This window comes from Salarias fasciatus (assembly GCF_902148845.1).
Source record: "Salarias fasciatus chromosome 7 unlocalized genomic scaffold, fSalaFa1.1 super_scaffold_4, whole genome shotgun sequence".
Classification (NCBI taxonomy): Eukaryota; Metazoa; Chordata; class Actinopteri; order Blenniiformes; family Blenniidae; genus Salarias; species Salarias fasciatus.
Genome location: NW_021941229.1, coordinates 8,080,168 through 8,100,727, shown reverse-complemented (window position 1 = coordinate 8,100,727; position 20,560 = coordinate 8,080,168). Strand labels below are relative to the sequence as shown.

Genomic DNA, 20,560 nt, shown 5'->3' with positions numbered 1-20,560 from the left:
TTTTATTTATTTCTGGGTCAAACTCTTAATCCCACTTATTCACTTTTAAACTTCTACTCATATCCATCTTTGGATTCCTGCTGTCTGGTGATTGAATGTAAATCTCCGGGCTCCACTCTTCATCTCTTAACTATCAAACCGTCACACACTGTGAGCTGGAAACGCGATTCTGAGAAGCCGTCTTTGTCAGGTTTGGAGACTCAGCTGTTTGACTCTGAACTGTGTCCCAGTTTCACTCAGACCGAGTCTTTCCCCGACTCTTCGTAGCTCTTCGGTTCAGACATGGTCAGCCTTTTTTGCGGGGCATTTATGAATCCGGGCTTCTAAGGTTACATCTCAGGGTGAATATGCAGACTTAACAGCTCGTGAAGTCAGAGGTTTGATGGACGCAGCATCTGAATGTGGACTGCAGGAACAGATGTAGGAAAGCTTAACTGCAGTTTTTGAAGTGTTCGACTGTCAGTGGGAGATTTCACTGACACCCTCTTCAAGAGGAAAAAAAAAAATTACTCAATCAGATGAATGACGAATGTTCTCTGCATTAGTAATTGAATTCTTCACACACTGGTTGTCTCAGGACGGTTGGTGACATGATAAAGAACAAAAGCTGGAAAATGAAGTGAAATCACGTGAAAACTGCTCGTTTTTGCGTTTTATATTGTTGTGACGCTGGTTTGTTTGAATTCACCGTGGAGTGATTGGATGGAGCACTGGGCCTTTAAGCACAATATGAAATGTGATACCACAGAATTTGAGCTTATCAAACATATATTAGCATAATAGCAAATAAATCTGAGTTTGACCAAAAAACAAAGACACAGTAAGTGATGCTCGATTGAAGAAAGTCTTCAAGTAAAAGTTGTGGGGAGCCAGCTGTGGAAATGCAATAACCGCAGCATCAGCCAACATGAAGTTTCTTTTTAGACATGATCAAAACCAGCATATTCGATCATTTCAGCAGAAACTTTGGATTTGGAACACAGTGCATCTTTGTGAAGGAAAATATTCTAAATTACTTCCGTCATTTTCCACATATCTTTGCTTTCAATATCGTGTTTGCAGCTGTTTTTTATTTGTGCAAACAGTAAATCAGAACCAATGCATCTTATTCCATGCATGCATTAAATATGTCGATTGGAAGAAGTCGGGCCTGACTTGAATAATGCCAGGTTTGTTCGTGGCGAAGGCCACAACTAGACCGTTATTTTCAACCAGACTTGATCTGTGAGCTAATCTCTCAATGACAAATATCTCACTTCCTTTGTACAGCCTCACATATTTCAGATGCTCCAGCAGCTCTCTGAAATCATTTTCTTATATGAAGGTTGAAGGAAAGAAAGAAATGACAGAAAAGGTTTAGTTTTCATTCAGAAAATTTGACTTGGTTGTTTTGATCGACCATGATTTTCCACACTTGATCTCTCGCCACATAAAATCGATTTTTTTGTTTGTCCGCTTTTTATTTGGGCACTTGCTGTTGTAACCTTTTGGAAACCGTTACCTTCGCTTACACCCAGAGACCAGTCAAAGCAGTGTGACTGATTTCGTCGCCCCCTGATATTTGAGTTATTACCGATCGCCCTCACGTTTCCCTCAGGAGAAACATTCGTCATGTTTCCATTATACCAGGTGGAAGCGTCAAACACCGCTTGGGTCAAAGGTTACCCTAATGCCGCGTTTTCACATTACAACTCCCGTGTTTCTGCTAAGAATAAAGAACAAATGAAAGAATGCAATTTTAAGTGTGAAGACTTGACCTTTGTCCATGACGTCCTTTTAAAACTGAATTTGCATTTCATGTACGGTCTGCGTCATTTTCATTTCGGCCACTTCAAGCATGAAATTGTTGCCGGCAACAAGCTGGAGTTATTTGTCTAAAATTAATGAAAAAGAGCTTTCCTGTAAAAGCTGCACAAACAGACAAAACACACAGATACACGATAGTGTGAAGGCAGCATGTCAAACGTTGACCAGGAGAATAGCCTGTTTTTGAGAGATAAAAGCCCGTTTTGAATTGGAGCCCATCATAATATTTCCAAGAAATATGTCTACCATGCTGCCTCATATATTTTTTTTTACTTTTTTTGTGCACTGATGGTGAGAAATTCTGAACATCTTGATGTTTGTTGATTATTTCTTCCAATATGCAATGTTCAGTTCACATTGTCTATCCAGTGGCAGAGCCTGGACTTCACCCCGGAGCTCTGCTCCTTCCTATTGTTCATTTATAAAAACAAGCTGGCCACTGTAATATTCCCCATGATTAATTGACTTTGCATCTCAATTATGGATGAGCATACGAGTTTATGAAGCGGTGGGATAACGGCCGGGGGGGGGGGGGGGGGGGGGGGGGGGGCTGTGGAGGGGTTGAAGACTAGCGTTGACCGTCAGGTGATTGCAGATCTGCACAAAGAGCGCCGGCGACGCCTCTCCGGGTCTGAATCGAACCCCCTGCAGGAGTCGCAGCGAGCCGCTGGGGTCAAATCAAGCGTGAACTAATCACATTAAACTCAGCCCATTTCACAGCCTCCTGCAGCTCCGCAGGAAAACACTGCTGCGTGCAGCCGGCCCGAGGCCTGGCATGTCCTGCCTCTCTCTCCCTCTCTCTCTCCATCTTCACTTCTATAGATATCATTACAATAGTGTTTCACAATACTGTTTTTTTTTTTTTATTCCCTCTTTTCTGTACTGTAGCTGGACTCTAATTAACGTGGATTCATTGCAAAAGCTATTTAAATATTTAATGAATGCACTTTTCTTTTTTTGAGAAAGCCTTGTAATCGTGCACTCCCTAGCATCCTGCCATGAGTGTTTCTGTGAAAACAAAGCAGTCTGGCTTCAGCAGAGTGAGGAGGTCACTCTTACTGAGGGCGTTTGATTTCATTTGATTTGTATGTCATGTTTGATGCGGGGTCAGTTTTTGTTGTTGTGAATACGGTTTTGCGTTTGTGGTTTAAAACAGAGTGAAATTCACGTGTCCTGACTGTCGTTTAACACCAGTGGTTGTCAAAGTGTGGGACGCAGCTCCCAGTGGGGGCGCCAGAGAGCTTCTGAGGGCGCACAGCAGGAGAAATGAATGGAACTTGTTTTAATTGCGATGTTGGAATATAAATATATAGGATTACTATTGCAGCCACACATCATCAGTGGGGTCAAACTGTCCCACGGTGGTATAAACCCAGCTCACGTTCCCTATTAGCGGGTGAAGAATCCAACGCTTGGTGAATTTTGCTCTGCAGTGAGCGACGTCGCTATGAACGCTTCGCCGCCACAAGTTAGTTAACCCTGTCAAATCCAGATCATATTGAGTATTAATTAATTCCAAACATCTCAAAATATGCGCAAAATATAGCAGATCCATATAAAAAGAAAAAAAATCTTTACAGTAATATATAAAGAAACTAAACGAATGCATCCCCAAACATGTTATAGGAAAAAGTAAGTCATATTAGTCCCTGGAATTATTTTTGTCTGTGCTGTGTGAATGTAGGATCTTTTGTTACTTGACTTGCAAACTGAAACCAAACATGATTTGAATACTGAAATGGTTTGGTTCGTCTGTCTGTCGCATCTGATTTTCATTTGGTTCAGTAAAGCTCTGGGAAAGTGACTCACCAGCTTATTATCATTCAGATGTAAAGATGTAAAATGTTGAACGTCAACATTGTTATTTTGTTATGTTTCAGAAGAAAACAGCGGAAGAATTGGCCTATTTTCATAATGTTTTTGTGTATTTTTTTTCTGCATGTTGACTCAACTCTCTGCCTCATCGGGGTCACATCTGTAATCACAGTAAAGGGCAAAAACTATCAAAAACTAAAGTGATTCCTCTCTCTGCAGGAACTTTTGAGTCACTCAGCTGATCGACCTGAGCGACAGCAACTGAAGGAGGCTCTGGAGGCAATGCAGGTCTGTGTTACACGTCTGCGTGTATGTTTATTGGTGTGTGTGTGTGTGTATGTGCGCTCGCATAATGGCGCCGCAGCGCTCCAAGCCAGCGTTGTGTGAATGCATGCAGCCGCCGCGGTTCAGAGCTCCGCGCGTCGCATGTACCGCAAGATGACAGATGTGGGAGAGATTTGCACCGCGGGGCTGAAGTAACGGTTTGCCCCGCCCCTCCAGGACCTGGCCATGTACATCAACGAAGTCAAGAGGGACAACGAGACGCTCAAGAAGATCAGCGAATTCCAAAGTTCCATAGAAAACCTTGTAAGTAGAGCAAACTTTCTCCTGCTTGGTGAGAGAAAGGGGGCTTGACGCTCAGCTGGCGCCTGTGGAATCTAAGCAGCAGGTGAAGCTGGAGGAGTACGGCAGGCCGAAGATCGACGGAGAGCTGAAGGTCTGCTCCATCGTCAACCGAACCAAGCAGGACCGGTGAGTCCAAACGCACCGCCGCACATCCAGTGGGGAAAAAAAAGAGCCGCAGCTCACCAGAGTGTGTGTGTTTGTGTGTGTGTGTGTCGCCTTCAGGTACATCTTCCTCTTCGATAAAGTGGTCATCGTGTGCAAGAGGAAAGGCTACAGCTACGAGCTCAAAGAGATCATCGAGCTGCAGTCGTACAAGATGTCCGACGATCCCATGAACAACCGGGACATGAAGAAGGTGAGACGATCCTGGAAACCGTGTGGCACTGATTTCAGAGAGAAACATCCGGTGTAATCATTCCCAGTGTTGTCCTTGAGCCGAAGGAGCCGGCCGATGGTAATCTCAGATAGGGAACTGCATAGACGTGCCCGCCGACGTGCCTGAAAAATCATGTAAATGTGATGCAGGTCATTTGGGATTCATGAGAAACGTTAGCTGAGTGCATTGCGCCGTCCGGTCTAACATGGCTTCTTTTTTTTCCCCCATTGGTTTTCTTTGGGTTGTTGTTTTGAATCTGCATGTGTCTGTCCATGTTTGCATGTGTAATTGGGTCTTTTCTCTGGTGTCTTTCTTTTTGCATGCTGACCAGTCAAGTGGAAAAATGGTAAGCGGAAGTGACTTATTGACTTTATTTGACTCATTTTCTGGACTTTTGGCCAGCTGGATGCCTTTCATTGCTTCATCCGTCCACTGGTTTGGTGAATGGCTTTGCGTTTTCTATGCGCCGCTGTAAAGCATGCGGAGAAGCTGTAAATCAAACATGACGGTATTGATGTGACGGAGCTGCTATCACAGGCTGTTTGTTTTGTCTGACATCGCCATCCACGCTCCCCCTCTGCCATCTGTCCCACGCTCACCTCTCCCCCCCTCTAGTGGTCTTACGGTTTCTACCTGATCCACCTGCAAGGGAAGCAGGGCTTCCAGTTCTTTTGCAAAACCGAAGAGACCAAGAGAAAATGGATGGAGCAGTTTGAAATGGCCATGTGAGTACGCCAAAAGAAATCCGCCCTTGGAGACAATGTGTCGCCACATTCGAGTGGAAGGCTGCTCTTTCTCATTTCCACTTCACTTTCTCCTCCAGGTCCAACATCAAGCCGGAGCGAGCCACGGCCAATCAGCACAACTTCCAAATGCACACGTTCGATAAGAACACCAACTGTCGAGCCTGCAAGATGCTTCTGAGGTAACGAGCCCGATGACCGCCGGTCCCAGGAGATTCTGTGAGATTTTATTAATAATGCATAACGAACTCATTTTCTTTCATTCGGGGTTCTGCATCGGCACTGAACAGTCACAGGGGTTTCTTTCTAAGGGTTTTTTTTTTAATGGTAGATCAACATTATGTAACAAGATGAAGATGTGTTCAGTATCCAAGGAAAAAGTGGGACAATGCAGTTATTTCACAATCAGACCAATTTCAGTGGAGTTCACTGTCATTTTGAGATTAAAACCGTATTTATTTTTATGGCCTCCTTTTATCCTCGTGACCAGAAATACACACCAACACACAAACAAACACACAAAACTGACATTAAATTGTCAGATATACCCACATTTGTTTCCACGTTTGTTTTCAGAAGTCCTTTGTCAACTTCAAACCTGTTCAAAACGGCCAAATTTTTATCTTTATATGTATTTTAACCTTTCAAATGCCAGTTTCTGTTGTGTGAATTGTAGTTATTTATTTGAAAAACACTCAAAAAATTAACTGTTTTCTATCTAAAAAAAATGATATGATAATGAGGATTTGTCCAAGATTAACAACTAGATTTGATAAAAGTCTTGAATATGGAAAAATGAGCAAGAAAACTGAATTGATTCCAGTAATATTTCTTATGTAATTCCAGATAATACTTAAGCATATCTTCTCAAAACTACCAAAATCTCATCATCTTTTTTGGAATTTATCTATTTCCAAGTTTCTATCCCCTCAAAAACACAAAGATTTAGATATTTCCTATCATATAATACGATGAATGCATTTTGGTGATAAAACTCTTTCATCTCATGAAGGTCAGCAAGAAAGTTATTTTGATTAGATCAGTATTTTTCTTCTTGATTTCCATTTTAGCTACATTTTTGAATCTCGCTGCCTTTATTTGACCATTTTAGGCATGTAAAATGCAATATTTAAAGTAGAAAGATGGGGATTCACATAGATAATGAGAAGAAAGTGAAGATAAACTATGTTTAGCAGCGTTTTCTCACTAACATATAGCATAAAGTGTAAAACGTGAGCAGTCTCTTGGTCTAAAGTGAAGAGGATTTGGCCTAAATCACCGAGGGAAAATGTATTTGGCTGAAGCCGTCTTTGGAAAAGCGTCCCTGTAAGTGTGATCTGATATTTTTAAACATCCAGCCCCACCACCCAACGAGAGGCAGAGCCAGCCAGACCCCCTCGCGCCGCGGAGGGCAGGCCCCAGCCACCAAACCGGCTCCGCTCTGCTTATTGACCCACAAATTTCATGGCTTTGCTGACCTAAATTCAGCGAGCTGGTAGCGGCAGGGACCCGGTGCTTCTCACTTCCTGCTGGATGCTAATTACTGCTGCAGCCCCCAGTGGATCCCCCTGTGATTTATGGCAGCGACTATTCAACATGGCAGCCTGCAAATGCACACACTCTTACAATATCTGTGAGAAATACACTTCTGGAGGCCGTGATCTCGAACGGGGCGGCTTGATTCTGCGGGTTTTTGTTGTTGGAACGATGGCGGAGGCGCGGACACATCTGCAGAGTTCTTTGAGGGAGCAGCAGGTTTCCCCTTGTGTGTTGTTCTTACAGGAAGTTAATTTGTGTCTGAGACACATCCTGTTTGCATTGCTGAAGTGTGTGTGTGTGTGTGTGTGTGTGTGTCCTCCAGGGGCATCTTCTATCAGGGCTACTACTGCTCTCGCTGTGGAACAGGAGCTCACAAAGAGTGTCTGGAAGTGATCACCATCTGCAAAATCAGTAGGTGTTTTTCATTGAGGATGTCGCTGAGATCAGATTGGATATTTATTACCATTCTCCATTTATTACCGTTTCCACTGGAATTCTCAGTTAAAGGTGATTTATAGCGGTAGAAATAGATGGAACAGACGGAACAGAAATATATAGAATTAGGACAAGTAATGTTCACTGTAAAATATAAACACTGATATCTGAGAAATCTCAATGTGTATACCATCCATCCATCCATCCATCCATCCATCCATCCATCCATCCATCCATCCATCCATCCATCCATCCATCACTTCATTTGCACAGACATTGTTTCCAGTAGAGCTGCAGTCGCTGAAACTGGTGGAAAAACATGCCGTGAAAACATTAACAATAGGAAGTGGTGGTATCACTGAGCTGCTATCTTGAAACCAAAGCCTGATTTTGCCCTGCAGGATCTTTGATTATTTCCACTGAAAACAGCCCTGAGGCTGCTGGAGAGTCGCTTAACTTCATTTACATCGAAATAAACAGGATTGTAACATCTAGTTAATCGCAGTATTACAAGTCGTGAAACGGTAGAGATGTGTCCAGTCAAGTTGTTGTATGAATATCAATGCAAACTCTGATTTAGTTTTCATTTGCGAGAACAACATAATTTCGTATCCAAAACCCTTTAGCAAAGCTGGAATTATTCTGTAGTTGAAACTTAAACACTGTTGAGGCTAAATTTCACATCCCTGGAAGCTCTCTGGATTGTAGTCGACAGTCAGACTAACTAAACCGTCTCACGCCCAGGGAGAACATGAAGTCTCCATAAAGAAAAGACTAAAAGTGTAGGAAGTCCCTCTCACAGTAAGATGAAAGTACAAACCACTGTACCCCTTTTATCACCCAGCAGACTCAGTTATTAACCTTAATATTACCTAATTCTCCCTTTAAGCTCATGTCAAAAATATGAGAAAGATATAGTTTTGTCAGAGTTTTCTACATTCCTAACATTAAAAAAAGTTTTTTATTTTACTTTAATTGGGATCAATTTGTTCCTTGGTTGAAAAAGAAAGGAAAAACATCCATTATTTTGAGATTTTCTAATATTTTGATGTTCGTGATTTATAAAAATCAAATTGATGTGAACACTTTACCATGTCAGTTCAACGCAAGTTTTCCATGTTACCATTTTTTTTAACATGCTGTCAGGTTTGGCACCAGAGGGGGGAATAAAACCAGCTGAGAGTCTGGAGGAATCATGAGACGTTCACTCTCCAGGCTGCAGTGTTTTGTTTTAGCCAGGATTATATTTGCTCCGGTGGTTTGGAGCCTTTTTGCCCGGCAGTGCGTCCTGTGAATCGCTGCAGCAGCTTCCTCAAAAACCAGGACGTACAAAAAACACTGATATGCTCATTATTCAGTTTTTTTTCTCACACACCTTCAAATAATGTGGGCAGATCTTCTCCAGAAGTGAGAAATGCTATCACAAAGGGTTAACTGTAATGCCATACCTCAATAACTACCATTGCAGGTTGTTTCCATGTATTTTGTATTTTTAGCTCCTGCCCTGAGGCTACTCACACGGTCCCTGTGGTCCGTCTACAAAGTGCCTGAGGGATCCGCCTGGACTCCCCCGCCTTTAAATGTTACCTCTTTAATATTTCAGAGTGCTTTATTGCTTCCTCTGGGTTTTAACTTTATATTTTTAAACCTAAACAAGCTGGTTCAGCTTGAAATATGCCTTTGAAAGGTTTGAGTCCAGCACTAAAAACCCTGAGTAGTTTTGGGCTCCTGTTTTAGTTCCCGATGGTTTGGAGTAGTGGACGGACGAGAAGTTTCAATTTGGAACTGTATGAAATGAAGGGGCGGGTAAAAGAAGCCATTCATTTGGAAATTTGCACAATGAAACAGATACTGTAAATCAGAATAGAGTTTTCTTTTGATTCTCTTGGAGTTGAAGCATAAAGACAAAACACGTCGTGTCTTTGTTGTTACGTAATAAAAATACAAGAGTTAATCAGCTCACAGACGGGTAAAAATCCTGGCCCACAAGCCATATGTTTGACAACCCTGTTGTAGATGCAACTTGACTGTGCTGCCTTTACGTCACATTCAAACCCATCCTGCATCCTCTTCACTCATCCCGACCTGATCCATGCTCGATTCTAACGGTGTTCCTGTTTCTCTGTCTTCCTCCAGATCCTCTCGACTTGGTGAGTTCAGCACTGCAGCTCGTTTCCTCCACACTTCATCATGAAAATAGAGAAAGAAATGATTTGTTGTTTGGCAAAGTGTCACTGATGGAGTGTTTGTTCCTGTTTTCAGGAGCCGGGGATGTCACCAGGTGAGGAGCCCTCCTCTTCCTCAGCAAAGCTCTCTACTGCCATCTAGTGGATATCTCAGCAGCATGGAGACTTTTATAACCGCAGCATACTTTAAATTCTGAAAGAAGACACTCTTTCACTGGTTTTCTGTCTTATATTAAGAAATCAGTATTCAGGACAATGCTTAAAAGTAGCTTTTGGCACAAACTGCATTTAAAACAAAGCAGACACAGCATGCAGACAGAAAACACCACAGGCCATGCATCTCTGTCATTTGTCTCTATACTTTGTGTCATTATTGTTATTCTTTGACATTGTGTTCTTTTTTGTGTCCCAGATTTGGTTATTTTGCATCTTTGCTTTTTACGGGTCGAGATTTTTACATTTTTTTTTGGGGGGGGGGGGGGGGGGGGGGGGGGGGGGGGGTTCCGTTTCATTGCTTAATCACATTAATCTTCATGTATTTTTTTCAATGTTAGTTCATTCAAATTTTTGTGAACATTGTTGAATATTTTATTGTCATGTCTTGAGACTAGATATGGTTGATTAGTGTGTTCTTAGAGCCACTCCATGTTTTTGTGTTGTATATTATATTCATAGGAAAGATCAACAACCTTTGAAAACCATGTTACCTTTCACTGTATTTTACAGCAGCAGGTTCATGACAATTGATTCAAACGACTCCGTTCATAAAGACATAACCACATCCTCCTCCTCACCTGACTCCTGTTTCCAGGTCCGAAGATGGTCGCGGTGAGGAACTACCACGGCACGCCGGCCCCCCCCGGGGAAAACGCCGCTGTGCTTCCAGACCGGAGACTTCATCGAGCTGCTGAAGGGAGATCCGGACACCACGTGGTGGGAGGTACGGCCCTCGGCCGCTTCTCGTTCACTTCGTCCTCCATCCTCCCGTTTCGTCAGCCATCGCGCAGCGTTTTAATAACCTGCAGAGATCTACTGTTCCTGCAAACACTCAGCAAAAACGCAAATACCGTCATCGTCCCCGCAGCCAAGTCATTAACACACTCTTTCTCATTTGTTTAATCCATAAAACAACAGGAGTGTTTTCTTGGCCCGGTGCAACAACCACCCTTCCGTTCCTTCTTCTTTTCTTCTTTGTGAGGTTTCCAAGCAACCGGCAGCAGATCTAGAAAGCCAGGACAAGGCCAAGTCAAGTCGGTCTGGCACAGAACTCTCTTCAAAAGCTTTTACTCTTCGCTGTGTAGTTAAACAAGTGATTTAAAGACATTTTGAACCAGACTGACACTGCAGGACATGCAGATACCCTACCTCTTTAAGCTTTTATATGTTGAAAATAGACTTTAATGATGCGTTATAGCATCCAAAACCTCACTGGAGTTTTGGTAAAGTTTGCTTTGATTATCTCTCCTCTGTGAATCTGCTGCATCTCTCCTGCAATCTATGTTTTCTGTCTGATTTACAAACTCACTTTTGGCTTGAAAATGTTGAAAATCCAAATGTTTTATATTATTTCAACCCTCATTCTCCTCTCATTTAGCTGCTGACATGATTTGTACTTTAGTAGCTGTAACTCTGAGCCTGTTTATGATATCTGGAATGTCCACAAAGTGACCGAAAGCAGAGAAATGGGAGGTTTGTACCGCAGAATATTCATTACAGGAGCAACCAGCGCTTCTGCAGCATGTTGGCTTATTCAGCTGGTCCCTCAGTTTTTAATGGAAATGGTTCAAATCCCACTCCAAACAAGGCCCGTAGCCCCCTGCCCCAGCCCTTTGCTACTAGTGTGGTTCATTGAGGTTAAGTATAAAGATAACAGAGACAAGGTAGAGAAACATATCCGCTTTAAATTCAAATTTCTAACATGCACACTGCCAAAAATGTATTGTAATACAGAGGAAGTGAAGTAATGCTGGAAAAAGAGGCAGAATCACTCTCTCACGATGCAGTTTCTCCACAAAATCCAAACAGATTCAGACTGTCTGGGTGGAATTTTAAGCATTGAACACAGTTTCAGCTCAACTGTTGCAGAGTAATTAAAAAGTGAGCAATGGAAGCAAATGTGGTTTATTGCTGAGCTGCAGAGGTGCTGATAGGAAACCTGTTTATTTCCCCTCCTAGTGTTTGATTTGAATTCAGCATGAAAACATGTTGTCACTGTGTGTAGAAGTCGTGACAGAACACATAAAAGCTCTCATTCCTTCAATTCAAAGGGCTGAAAAAGAATCCAAACATGTAAAAGGTCCCGGTCAGACCTGCTGAGGGTTCCGTATGTCTGAGCTGCTACAGATAAAACAGGAAATTCCGCATGGTGAATATTTTATGTTCTTCTGTGTGAAGAAGTGGGTCGGCGCCGTGCGTGCAGTCCCCGGTCACTCTGGAGGGAATCGCTCTTCCAAATTGTTGGAGGAAGTTGAAGATGCCTGCACTCTTTAATCCCCCTCCCCGCCGCCGCCGCCGCCGCGGGATCCTCTACAGTGAATTAAGCCAGACGATGGTGGCACGGACACCTCTGGCTCGGGGCTCTTCTGGCTCCTCGTGCTGAATCACCCACTCTGGAGTTTCCACCGTGCGGCCGGTTCCTCTCTCCCAGGGCGGCTCGGGGTGGCTTTCCGATGCCGCTAATTGATCTTAAGCTGCAAGCGCAGAGTCATCCCTCTGCAGCGTGACGGCTTAATGTCTCCCTGTGATGTGGAGGGGTTTTGAAAATCAACCGCTTCAGGTGGCGGACGGGCCGCGCTTCCTGACAGATCCTGCAGTTTGCAGCTCAGACATCGGTATGCGGCGCGGAGTCGGTCCCCCGGTGAACGCAGCATCACTCAGCACCTGTAACAGCTTTCCTGTCAGGTGCTTTGAAACGCTCATTATTTGGCATCACCAGCAGGGGGCACCAAAGGCTCACATTTCCAGATGAAAGACACAGAAATCACTGTCCTTTGATGATGATTGTTACATTTTTATGTTACAAACCACTCACAGTGTAGCCTGAAGTTTCCTCTAATGCATTATGTAATTGATTTATTATCAAAATCTGGTCTTGCAGGGAAAGTTGATGCAGACACAAAAGAGCGGCTTCTTCCCAAGTTCATGTGTTAAACCCTGTTTGGACCCAAAGGTAAGCTCCTCACACTCACAGTTTTCATTACAGGATGTGTGATTGTTTCAGTCATGTGCTCAACTTTCAACCTTGTAGAAAACTGAGAGAATTAAGATGTTGTGTTGAATCATTTTTGTGTTTATTGAGGCAAAGTAACACTGTTAACTTATCAAGTCAACACAGATTTATTTCTTCAAGTTGCATGTTGGGATATATTTGTAATCTCTTCAGAGTCACCCTCAGAAACCCAAATCCCACCGATGGGATCAAAATGCCGCTTATTTTTAAAAGACTGGCATTTACAAACCGTTTGTTCAGAGTGAAATCGGCAACATGTCTAAACATGCCGGAGAAGACGAGGGGATTTCATGAGATTTCATCAACACCGCCTTGATTCTCATGTCTTATCTTCAAATTTGGAGGAAAATAAAAGTCGCTCCAGATAAATCCTTTAGAAATAGATAAATAATAGTAATTCTACACTTCTTACTGCTTTCAGAAAGCTGTAAATGATTCATATACACCCCGTATTCACTGTTAAAATATGTTTGAATTTGACTTCCAGTGGCATTTTCTCAGTTCTCCTGCTCTCACAGCCTTGACAACTTGTTACAGGGAATTTAGGAACAACTTATCCAAAGTGTAAATAGTTCACCAACTGTTTTTTTTCTTTCATCCCAACACATGAAATATGTTGGAGCCTACATAGTTATTCAATTGTTCATAGTTTTTGAAAAAAAAAAAGTTAAGAATTTTTTTTTTTTTTTTTTAATTGAATGACTTACTGCATTCTGATAATCAATCACTATCACCAACACTGTTTTCCATATAGTCATGGTCATCCTGAATCTACAGAGGTGCTGGACTCCACTTTGAAGTAGAATGTAACAGAAGCAATAACTTGGAGAATATGCTGACATATAACAATGAAAACTCTTAAAAGCAGCTCCTGGACCGCCCATATTCCATGTTTATGGTGTTTGTGATTCCTTTCTCAGCCTTTCCAGTCGCTATCCAGGCCGCCCTCGCGGGATGCAGAGTACTACGGCTATCCTTGGTGAGACCTCCGGGGTTTTGCCGCCGCTCCCCTCGGGTCACTGGGCTGTAATGAGTTTGGTTCATGTTAAGCTGCGCTGTTAACTTCACACACCGGTTTGATTTGAAGCAAGTCGACCCCGAGCAGGAGATTAATGAGCACACTCCCGTTTGACGCGGAGTGTCTGCGAGTCTTTAGACGTGTTGCTGGAGTTTGTGAGTCGGTGTTGTGGGGGGGTCACGACCTCTGTTTTTGTCCGCAGGTTCGCGGGGAACATGGAGCGCCAGCAGGCGGACAACCTTCTGAAGTCCCACTGCAGCGGAACTTACCTTATCAGAGAGAGGACGGCCGAGGCGGAGAGGTTCGCCATCAGCATCAAGTGAGCGTCACGTCGTCCAGGAGAGGAAATTTTTTTTTTTTTTTCTTTAACATATCTCACAGCGGGTGGAAATTCTCCCGGGAAGTCCCAGTCAGCTTTTTCAGAGCATCTTTTAGCTCCAGCTAATTACCACCCAGTAATTGCTTTTTTTTTTTTTCAATCCTTTTTTTTTCCTCCTCCTCCTCTTCAAGAATGCATCCAGAAAAGGAAATAATATAGGAGCTGTCACATGGTGCTGGGGTGAATTTGCACATTTATATTTAGGTCTTAACACAGGTGCGAAAGAACGGGCGAGAGCAGCCTTTCACATAATTAGGAAAACAAATCTGACTTAGTTAACTTTCTTCATTATAGTTCTGTCCATCATGTGTATTTATATGTGGGGATGCCCCGCTATAGCCAGCGGTGCTCCGCTCCTGCTTAGATTAAAGTCTCAGCGGAGCAGGTAATCCGTGATGGAGGAGCGACGTCGGCTGTGGGATGATTCTCTAAACAGATTAACGACGGGGTAAATCTCATGTGGCTCCAGGGGCCACGTACATCTTCACAGGAGGGCCAGTTCTGACCTGTGTGTTTGACATCCTGAGTGCAAAACAGCAAAACTGAGTGAAAACGATGCACTAAGCTTGTAACAGTTATCAATCTGATCGTTTATTGATGATTGACAACATGAGAAGCTGTTGTTTCCCTTCCAGAGGGTGCAGTGAGCGCTCAAAGTGTTTAACGGTGTGAAAATCAGATGGAAAAATACTTAAAATTTAATAGAGGAAGCCTAAAAATGTTTCAGCTTTATTGATTAATGGCTGCAGTCGTTCAACATAAGATCAGAAATCGAGACAAGGTTTGAGTTTTCATACAAAAAGAACAGCGTGACAAAATAGAAATAAAAGCAGAAATCTTTCAGTAAGCTGCTGGTGGCGAGTCCATGTACATATAATGCAATGCAGGGCATTTTCAAGTGTAGGAAAATAAAACATTGAAAGAAAACTGTGAATGTTGAAGTGTCATGAATGGAAAAGCATCAAGCAGTAAGTGCAGTTTGCTCTTTAAACAGCATCCAGAAGCGTTTCCTCTCGTCTCTCGCAGATTCAACGATGAAGTTAAACACATCAAAGTCATTGAGAAGGACAGCTGGATTCACATCACCGAGGCCAAGAAGTTCGAGAGTCTCCTTGTAAGTTGTGCGTTTATCTGCAGTGGTGAGAATGAACACTGACTGCAATGAAATAGAGCTGGAAAATTCAGCTTTTTGTTTTTTGTTTTTTGCTGTGCAACAGGAGCTGGTGGAGTACTATCAAGCCCACTCGCTGAAAGAGAGCTTCAAGTTGTTAGACACCACGTTGCGATACCCGTACAAGTCGAGAGAACGCTCGCTAACCCGGGCCAGCACTCGGTCGCCAGGTAAACCCCCACCGTTCACTCTCCTCCAGCATGAAGCCTCAGGCCAAGCTCCTCTCGAACGTGGTCGAATGAAAGACCGAAGAGTCTGTTAGTGACGTATTTCCATGATTTCCTTTAATGACGAAGTTGGAGTGAGTCAACTGAACGTAGAGATACTAAAGATTTTTGAGAGAAAACTCCTTCAAGTTAATTACTTACGGTGCCAAAACGTGTTCGTGACAAAGCAGAACGTCTTCTGCTTCATCTGCTGCTGCTGAAAAACAAACCTTTACCCACCAGAGTGAGCCACTACCTTCAGATCTGCAGACACTTTTAATCCCTTCAGCTAAAAACGGACACAGTCGGAGGAGCAGGTGCCTCCCGGCGAGCTTCCTCTCTGGAGCTCCGGCCCCCGTCTTTTACTTTATATCCTCCATTCATCAGTCGGTCTCGGCTCAAACCCTCACCTCTGAGCTCCGGCCGCCAGGAATTCCCTTTCCGCCATGCGGCTCGGAGACGCTTCGGAGATAAGAGCAGAGAAGCCTACACATCCCGGAGAAAGTCTGAGATCCTCCTTTGATTTGAAAACACAGTCGGTGTAAAAGGTTTGTGCTTCACATGAGGGAGATAAGAGCGGCGTGTGGAGGAGTGACCCAACAAATCCGGCCTGGCCCGGAGAGCCCTCCCTGGACGGAGCCGGTGGAAACGTGGAGACGAGCGTCCTCTGAACGCACCGTCACCTCCACCTGAACGCAGATACGCCTTAGATCCGATGTTCCAGCTCAACATCTTGTCTACAGATTTATCAATATTGCCCGTTCTTATTTTACTGGCCGCTGCATGTCGGTCGCTGGACTCCCATCATGCCTCTGTTTCTGGTTGACAGATGAATTAAAGTCATGTAAATTCACATCGCGTGTCACATGGCGTGATGGACATTGTTAGGATAGGGGTAGAGTGAGACCAGAAGACGGACCGTGCTTCCTGCTGAGCCTCTCTGCTTCCACCTCTGCATGCGCTCACCTCAGACGTGTATTTCCAGCTTCACTTCCTCCTTCTCTCTCTCTCTCTTTCTCTCTCTCTCTCTCTCTTTTCTCAGCAGCCACCTGCGCCTCCTACAACTTCTCCTTCCTCAGTCCGCAGGGCCTCAACTTCTCCTCCTCTCAGAGCTCAGCTCCCTTTTGGTCAGGTACTCGCTCTTCCTCCTCTCTCTCTCTCTCTCTCGCTCTCTCTCTCTCTCTCTCTTCAGTCGTCGTCTTCTCGCACCTCATCACTGGTAATTACATAATAAGCCCGTGCGCCCGTGGCCTCATTACTTTTTCTCTGCGGCGCTCTTTTCATTAACGGGAACATTTCAGTTCTTCCCAGGATGACATTTCCTCATTAAATCAGGGAAAGAAAAACCAATTTCCTCCCCTGAGATGAAACAACTTGTTGTCCTTTTCCCCCATTTGGCTCATTTGCTGGCGTGTGACTACAGTTCATGTCGGCGCTGACCTGACCGTCCGCCGTCTCTACATTCTCCGCAACCTCCTCCTCTCGATTAGCACCGATAGCACTTTTCTTTTTTTAAGAGTACGAACCTTTCGCCACCTGCTGATACTGAGCACCGATGCTTGCTACCCGCTCCAGGCCTGAGTTCCCTTTTCCTCCCTGACTCCAGTGTTCACTCCCCGGGTGGTCAGCACCGCCGTGGCCAGGTATAACTTCGCGGCGCGGGACATGAGGGAGCTGTCGCTGCGGGAGGGAGACATCGTGAAGATCTACAGCAAGATCGGAGGAGACCAGGGCTGGTGGAAAGGAGAGGCCAACGGCAGGGTGAGCAACACTTCCGGGCGCCGTAATCTCTGCAGGCTGCAACCGTTTGATTAAAAACACATCCCATTAGCTTCATTAGGGCAGAAATGTGCATTAGATGGAATCAAATGTACAGCGCTGAATCACCACATTGATTAAATTTAGCAGTTAAACCATTAATATTGTAAAAGCATTCCTTTATCCACTGCTCCACAGGGGAAAAAGGAATAAAAAACGGGCGCTGGGAATTGTGCCAGTTTATTGGGCTGGATGTAAATATCAATGTGAGCTCAGCTTTTTATTTTAGGAATGTTCCCATTAAGCTGTAAATTCCAGTGTGTCTGTGGTATCTGTGAGCTCTGGTCTCCTCACTGGCCTCAGCAGTCCAATCTTTATTTCATTACAGGGCATTTTCATGCCGCCGAGCAGCCTCCACAGAAATACGCTTTTAAGTCGTCATCCGTCAGTCGGAACCATCGCGCCGCCTTTGCCTGCCATTTCCCCGGATTCAAATCATTCCTCCGGTACACATAATAGCACTAATGTAGCAGGAGTGGCGGGTCAGAATAACTTGGGTGCAGATGTGTCGGCTGAGTGAAAATCAGCGCGTTGGAGTCTCGATGCCGAGGTTTGACCTTCTGAAAAGATGAGGCACACCGAGCAATTAGAAAGGTTTGAAACGTCATCGGATGTCAGAAAAGCTTCAACAAAAGCATCTCACTTTTCTAGAATATGAGATTAATTCAAGACAAAAGCAAGCAACAGCATCCTCTAGTGGCGCTACATTAAAACTGCGTAGTTTTCGTGTAAACGGACGTTGCTTTCAAAATGCCGCGTTGTTCCAGCTCACTTTCTTCTTCTCTTCTGTTCTAGTCTGGTAACATGCATCATATTCCAGACCCCACCAGGCACAAACAGAAAAACAAGCCTCCGCCATTCAATACTCACCTTTTTCACCGTATAAGTCGGAGAAGTTGTTGCCTAGCAACAGCTGAAGTAGCCTTGAAGTAGTTTTTTTTTTTTTTTTTCCATTATTATTATTTTTTGGGGGGGCGAAAACAAGCAAGGCAGCTCGCGAGCCGGTGGCGTTCCTTCGAAGAAATGAAGCGCGTTGCGTTTCAGATGAGTGTAGCGGCGGGCGGAGGGAGCGCGCACGCCGCACGGGCGCCGGCCTCGCCTCGGTGTCACCAGACGTGTGTTTTGTGTTCCAGATCGGCTGGTTTCCCTCGACCTACGTGGACGAAGAAGGCGTGCAGTAAAGGCTCCAAATCAGGACCCATCTACTATCTACTGATCTCAGAGAAAATCACTCACCCTGCCCAGGAAAAATAACACAAAAGGAGGGAGGGGGGAAAAAAAAGGAACTTCATCTTGTTGTTTTTGCTGGATTCTTTTTTTTTTCTACTCCTGTTCTCAATTATGCATCAGTCGGGGTTATTTTTTGTTGTTTTTAACGGGGCGTCCTGCTTAATTTCTGTACAGGAAAGAAGAAAATTGAAAGGAAACTAGCCGGCCTGCTGTTCTGTCAGCCTGCAGAGACTTCTATCGAACCGAGGCCCCGGCAGAAAGTGACTGTTGATAGCTTTACTGGAAAAGAAGAGAAAAATCTCCCCTCCTTTTTGTTTGCAGGTCTATGCGAAGTGAAAGAATTGTACAGTACAGATAATTTATTGAATAGAGATTATTATCCTTACTAATGATTATTTGTGGGGGAAGTCGTTTTAAGCAAAGAATCAGAAAATAATAAGAAAAAAAAAACCTGAAAAAAAAAAAAAAAGAAAAGCCGATGCTGTGTTTTCATGTGGAGAGATTTTTGCCTTAGTTGTCATGGTGATGCCTTGTGGGCTGACACCAGCGGATGGGAATCGACTTTCTGGACTGGTTTTACTTTTCCATGTATGCATGTGCCCGTGTGCGGCCCACATAAACACACACACATACACACACACACACACACACACACACATGCAAACACACACATCAATGTACAGTACGGTGCCTTTGAAGAATGGTGTTTGCTGACTGAAAGAAACCCGAACATCAAGCCAGTAAAGAACATCGCCATCTCCCAAGTATACATGCAGGACTTACAGAGGAGGGGGGGGGGGGGGGGCAACACTGCTGACACCATCCAACACCTCCTCAACACGAGGCCGGACACACTACAGCGACTGGAAGGATTTTTATGGCCGACAACAACAACAACCATCACATCCACGGTTCGAGAGTCATCCGGCTGGAACCAAACATCATCAACACTTTTAAATCTGTTTTTCGTGCACAAAGTAGACTTTTTAGTTGAGGAGCTCTTTAGAAGAGCTGGACCATTTTTTCATGATTTCAAAGCCAAATTGAAATGATTAATTGTTCTGCTTTCTTGTCACTCGCCTTATTTTTGTTATTTTTTTTTTTTTTTTAAGCAGATGATCAGGTATTGTGATTTATTTTTTTTCATTGTCAACCCTTCCTCCCGTCAGTAACAGTCACTTTTTTGATGTGTGAAATGCATTATGTTGCTGCGTAAACTGGTTAAAAATTAAATGGTGAAGGAAAACTTGGTGTGAGTCCATGAAGAAGAGCCCTCCGTCGTGTCGCCGTTTCCCCGGGTCGCGCTGCGTCTGCGTAGTGTCTCCGTGAACGTCCAGCCATTCGCACATTGTACAGCTGCCAGTGAGAACATATGCACCGCAGGGCTTTCCAATAGATGCTGCAAAATCTCAACCTTATCACACAGTGGAAAAAAAATGAAAATCAACAATTTACCTCCAGTTTTACTGAGTTTCAGGTTTTTATTGGTTATTCAGTTTATATTTAGATGAAAGTTTCCACGAACACATTCACATTGATTTACATTTTAAGAAAAACATCAATTTCATGTAAAGGGGCAGCTTAAAGTGGATCATTTGGCTCGGGGGTCATATGAGGTCGGTATAATAAGTCTAATGTGTGCAGTAGATGAAGATACAGGTTGAAAACATTTCTTTAATCTATATTCGCTCGACAAACACCTAAAAAAAGTGACTAAAGTTTAGATAATGCATTTACATGCTGAATTTCTGATATTGTTTTTCAATCTAATTTGACCATTTCTGCCTGGAAACTGTCAAGTCAACCAAGTACAATTAATATCAATAAAACAGTGAAAATAGAGACTGTAAAATTAATGAAAACAGAAATTGCAGTCGGTTTGTCATATTGTGGGACTCTAATATGAACACCTTGATGTAGCTTTCATGCTGTGTTCAGAAAACCCATCCTCAAAAGGACATACTGACTTAACCAGTCAATAT

The 20,560-nt window shown here is 43.7% G+C and overlaps 1 protein-coding gene across 1 annotated transcript in view; it reads left to right on the top strand.

Annotated features, from left to right (window-relative positions):
* vav2 (vav 2 guanine nucleotide exchange factor) overlaps positions 1–19,163 on the top strand; it is a 196,499-nt gene extending 177,336 nt beyond the window's left edge. Inside the window, 20 exon segments of the mRNA XM_030084142.1 lie at positions 3,841–3,909; positions 4,123–4,209; positions 4,289–4,374; positions 4,471–4,603; positions 4,956–4,970; positions 5,240–5,349; positions 5,448–5,549; positions 7,229–7,317; positions 9,478–9,491; positions 9,604–9,622; positions 10,339–10,382; positions 10,384–10,467; positions 12,625–12,696; positions 13,677–13,735; positions 13,977–14,093; positions 15,180–15,267; positions 15,371–15,494; positions 16,576–16,662; positions 17,137–17,291; positions 18,482–19,163. Of these exon segments, the coding sequence (XP_029940002.1) occupies positions 3,841–3,909; positions 4,123–4,209; positions 4,289–4,374; positions 4,471–4,603; positions 4,956–4,970; positions 5,240–5,349; positions 5,448–5,549; positions 7,229–7,317; positions 9,478–9,491; positions 9,604–9,622; positions 10,339–10,382; positions 10,384–10,467; positions 12,625–12,696; positions 13,677–13,735; positions 13,977–14,093; positions 15,180–15,267; positions 15,371–15,494; positions 16,576–16,662; positions 17,137–17,291; positions 18,482–18,529 (1,602 nt within the window). The 3' untranslated portion in view covers positions 18,530–19,163.
* The last annotated feature ends 1,397 nt before the right edge of the window (positions 19,164–20,560 follow it).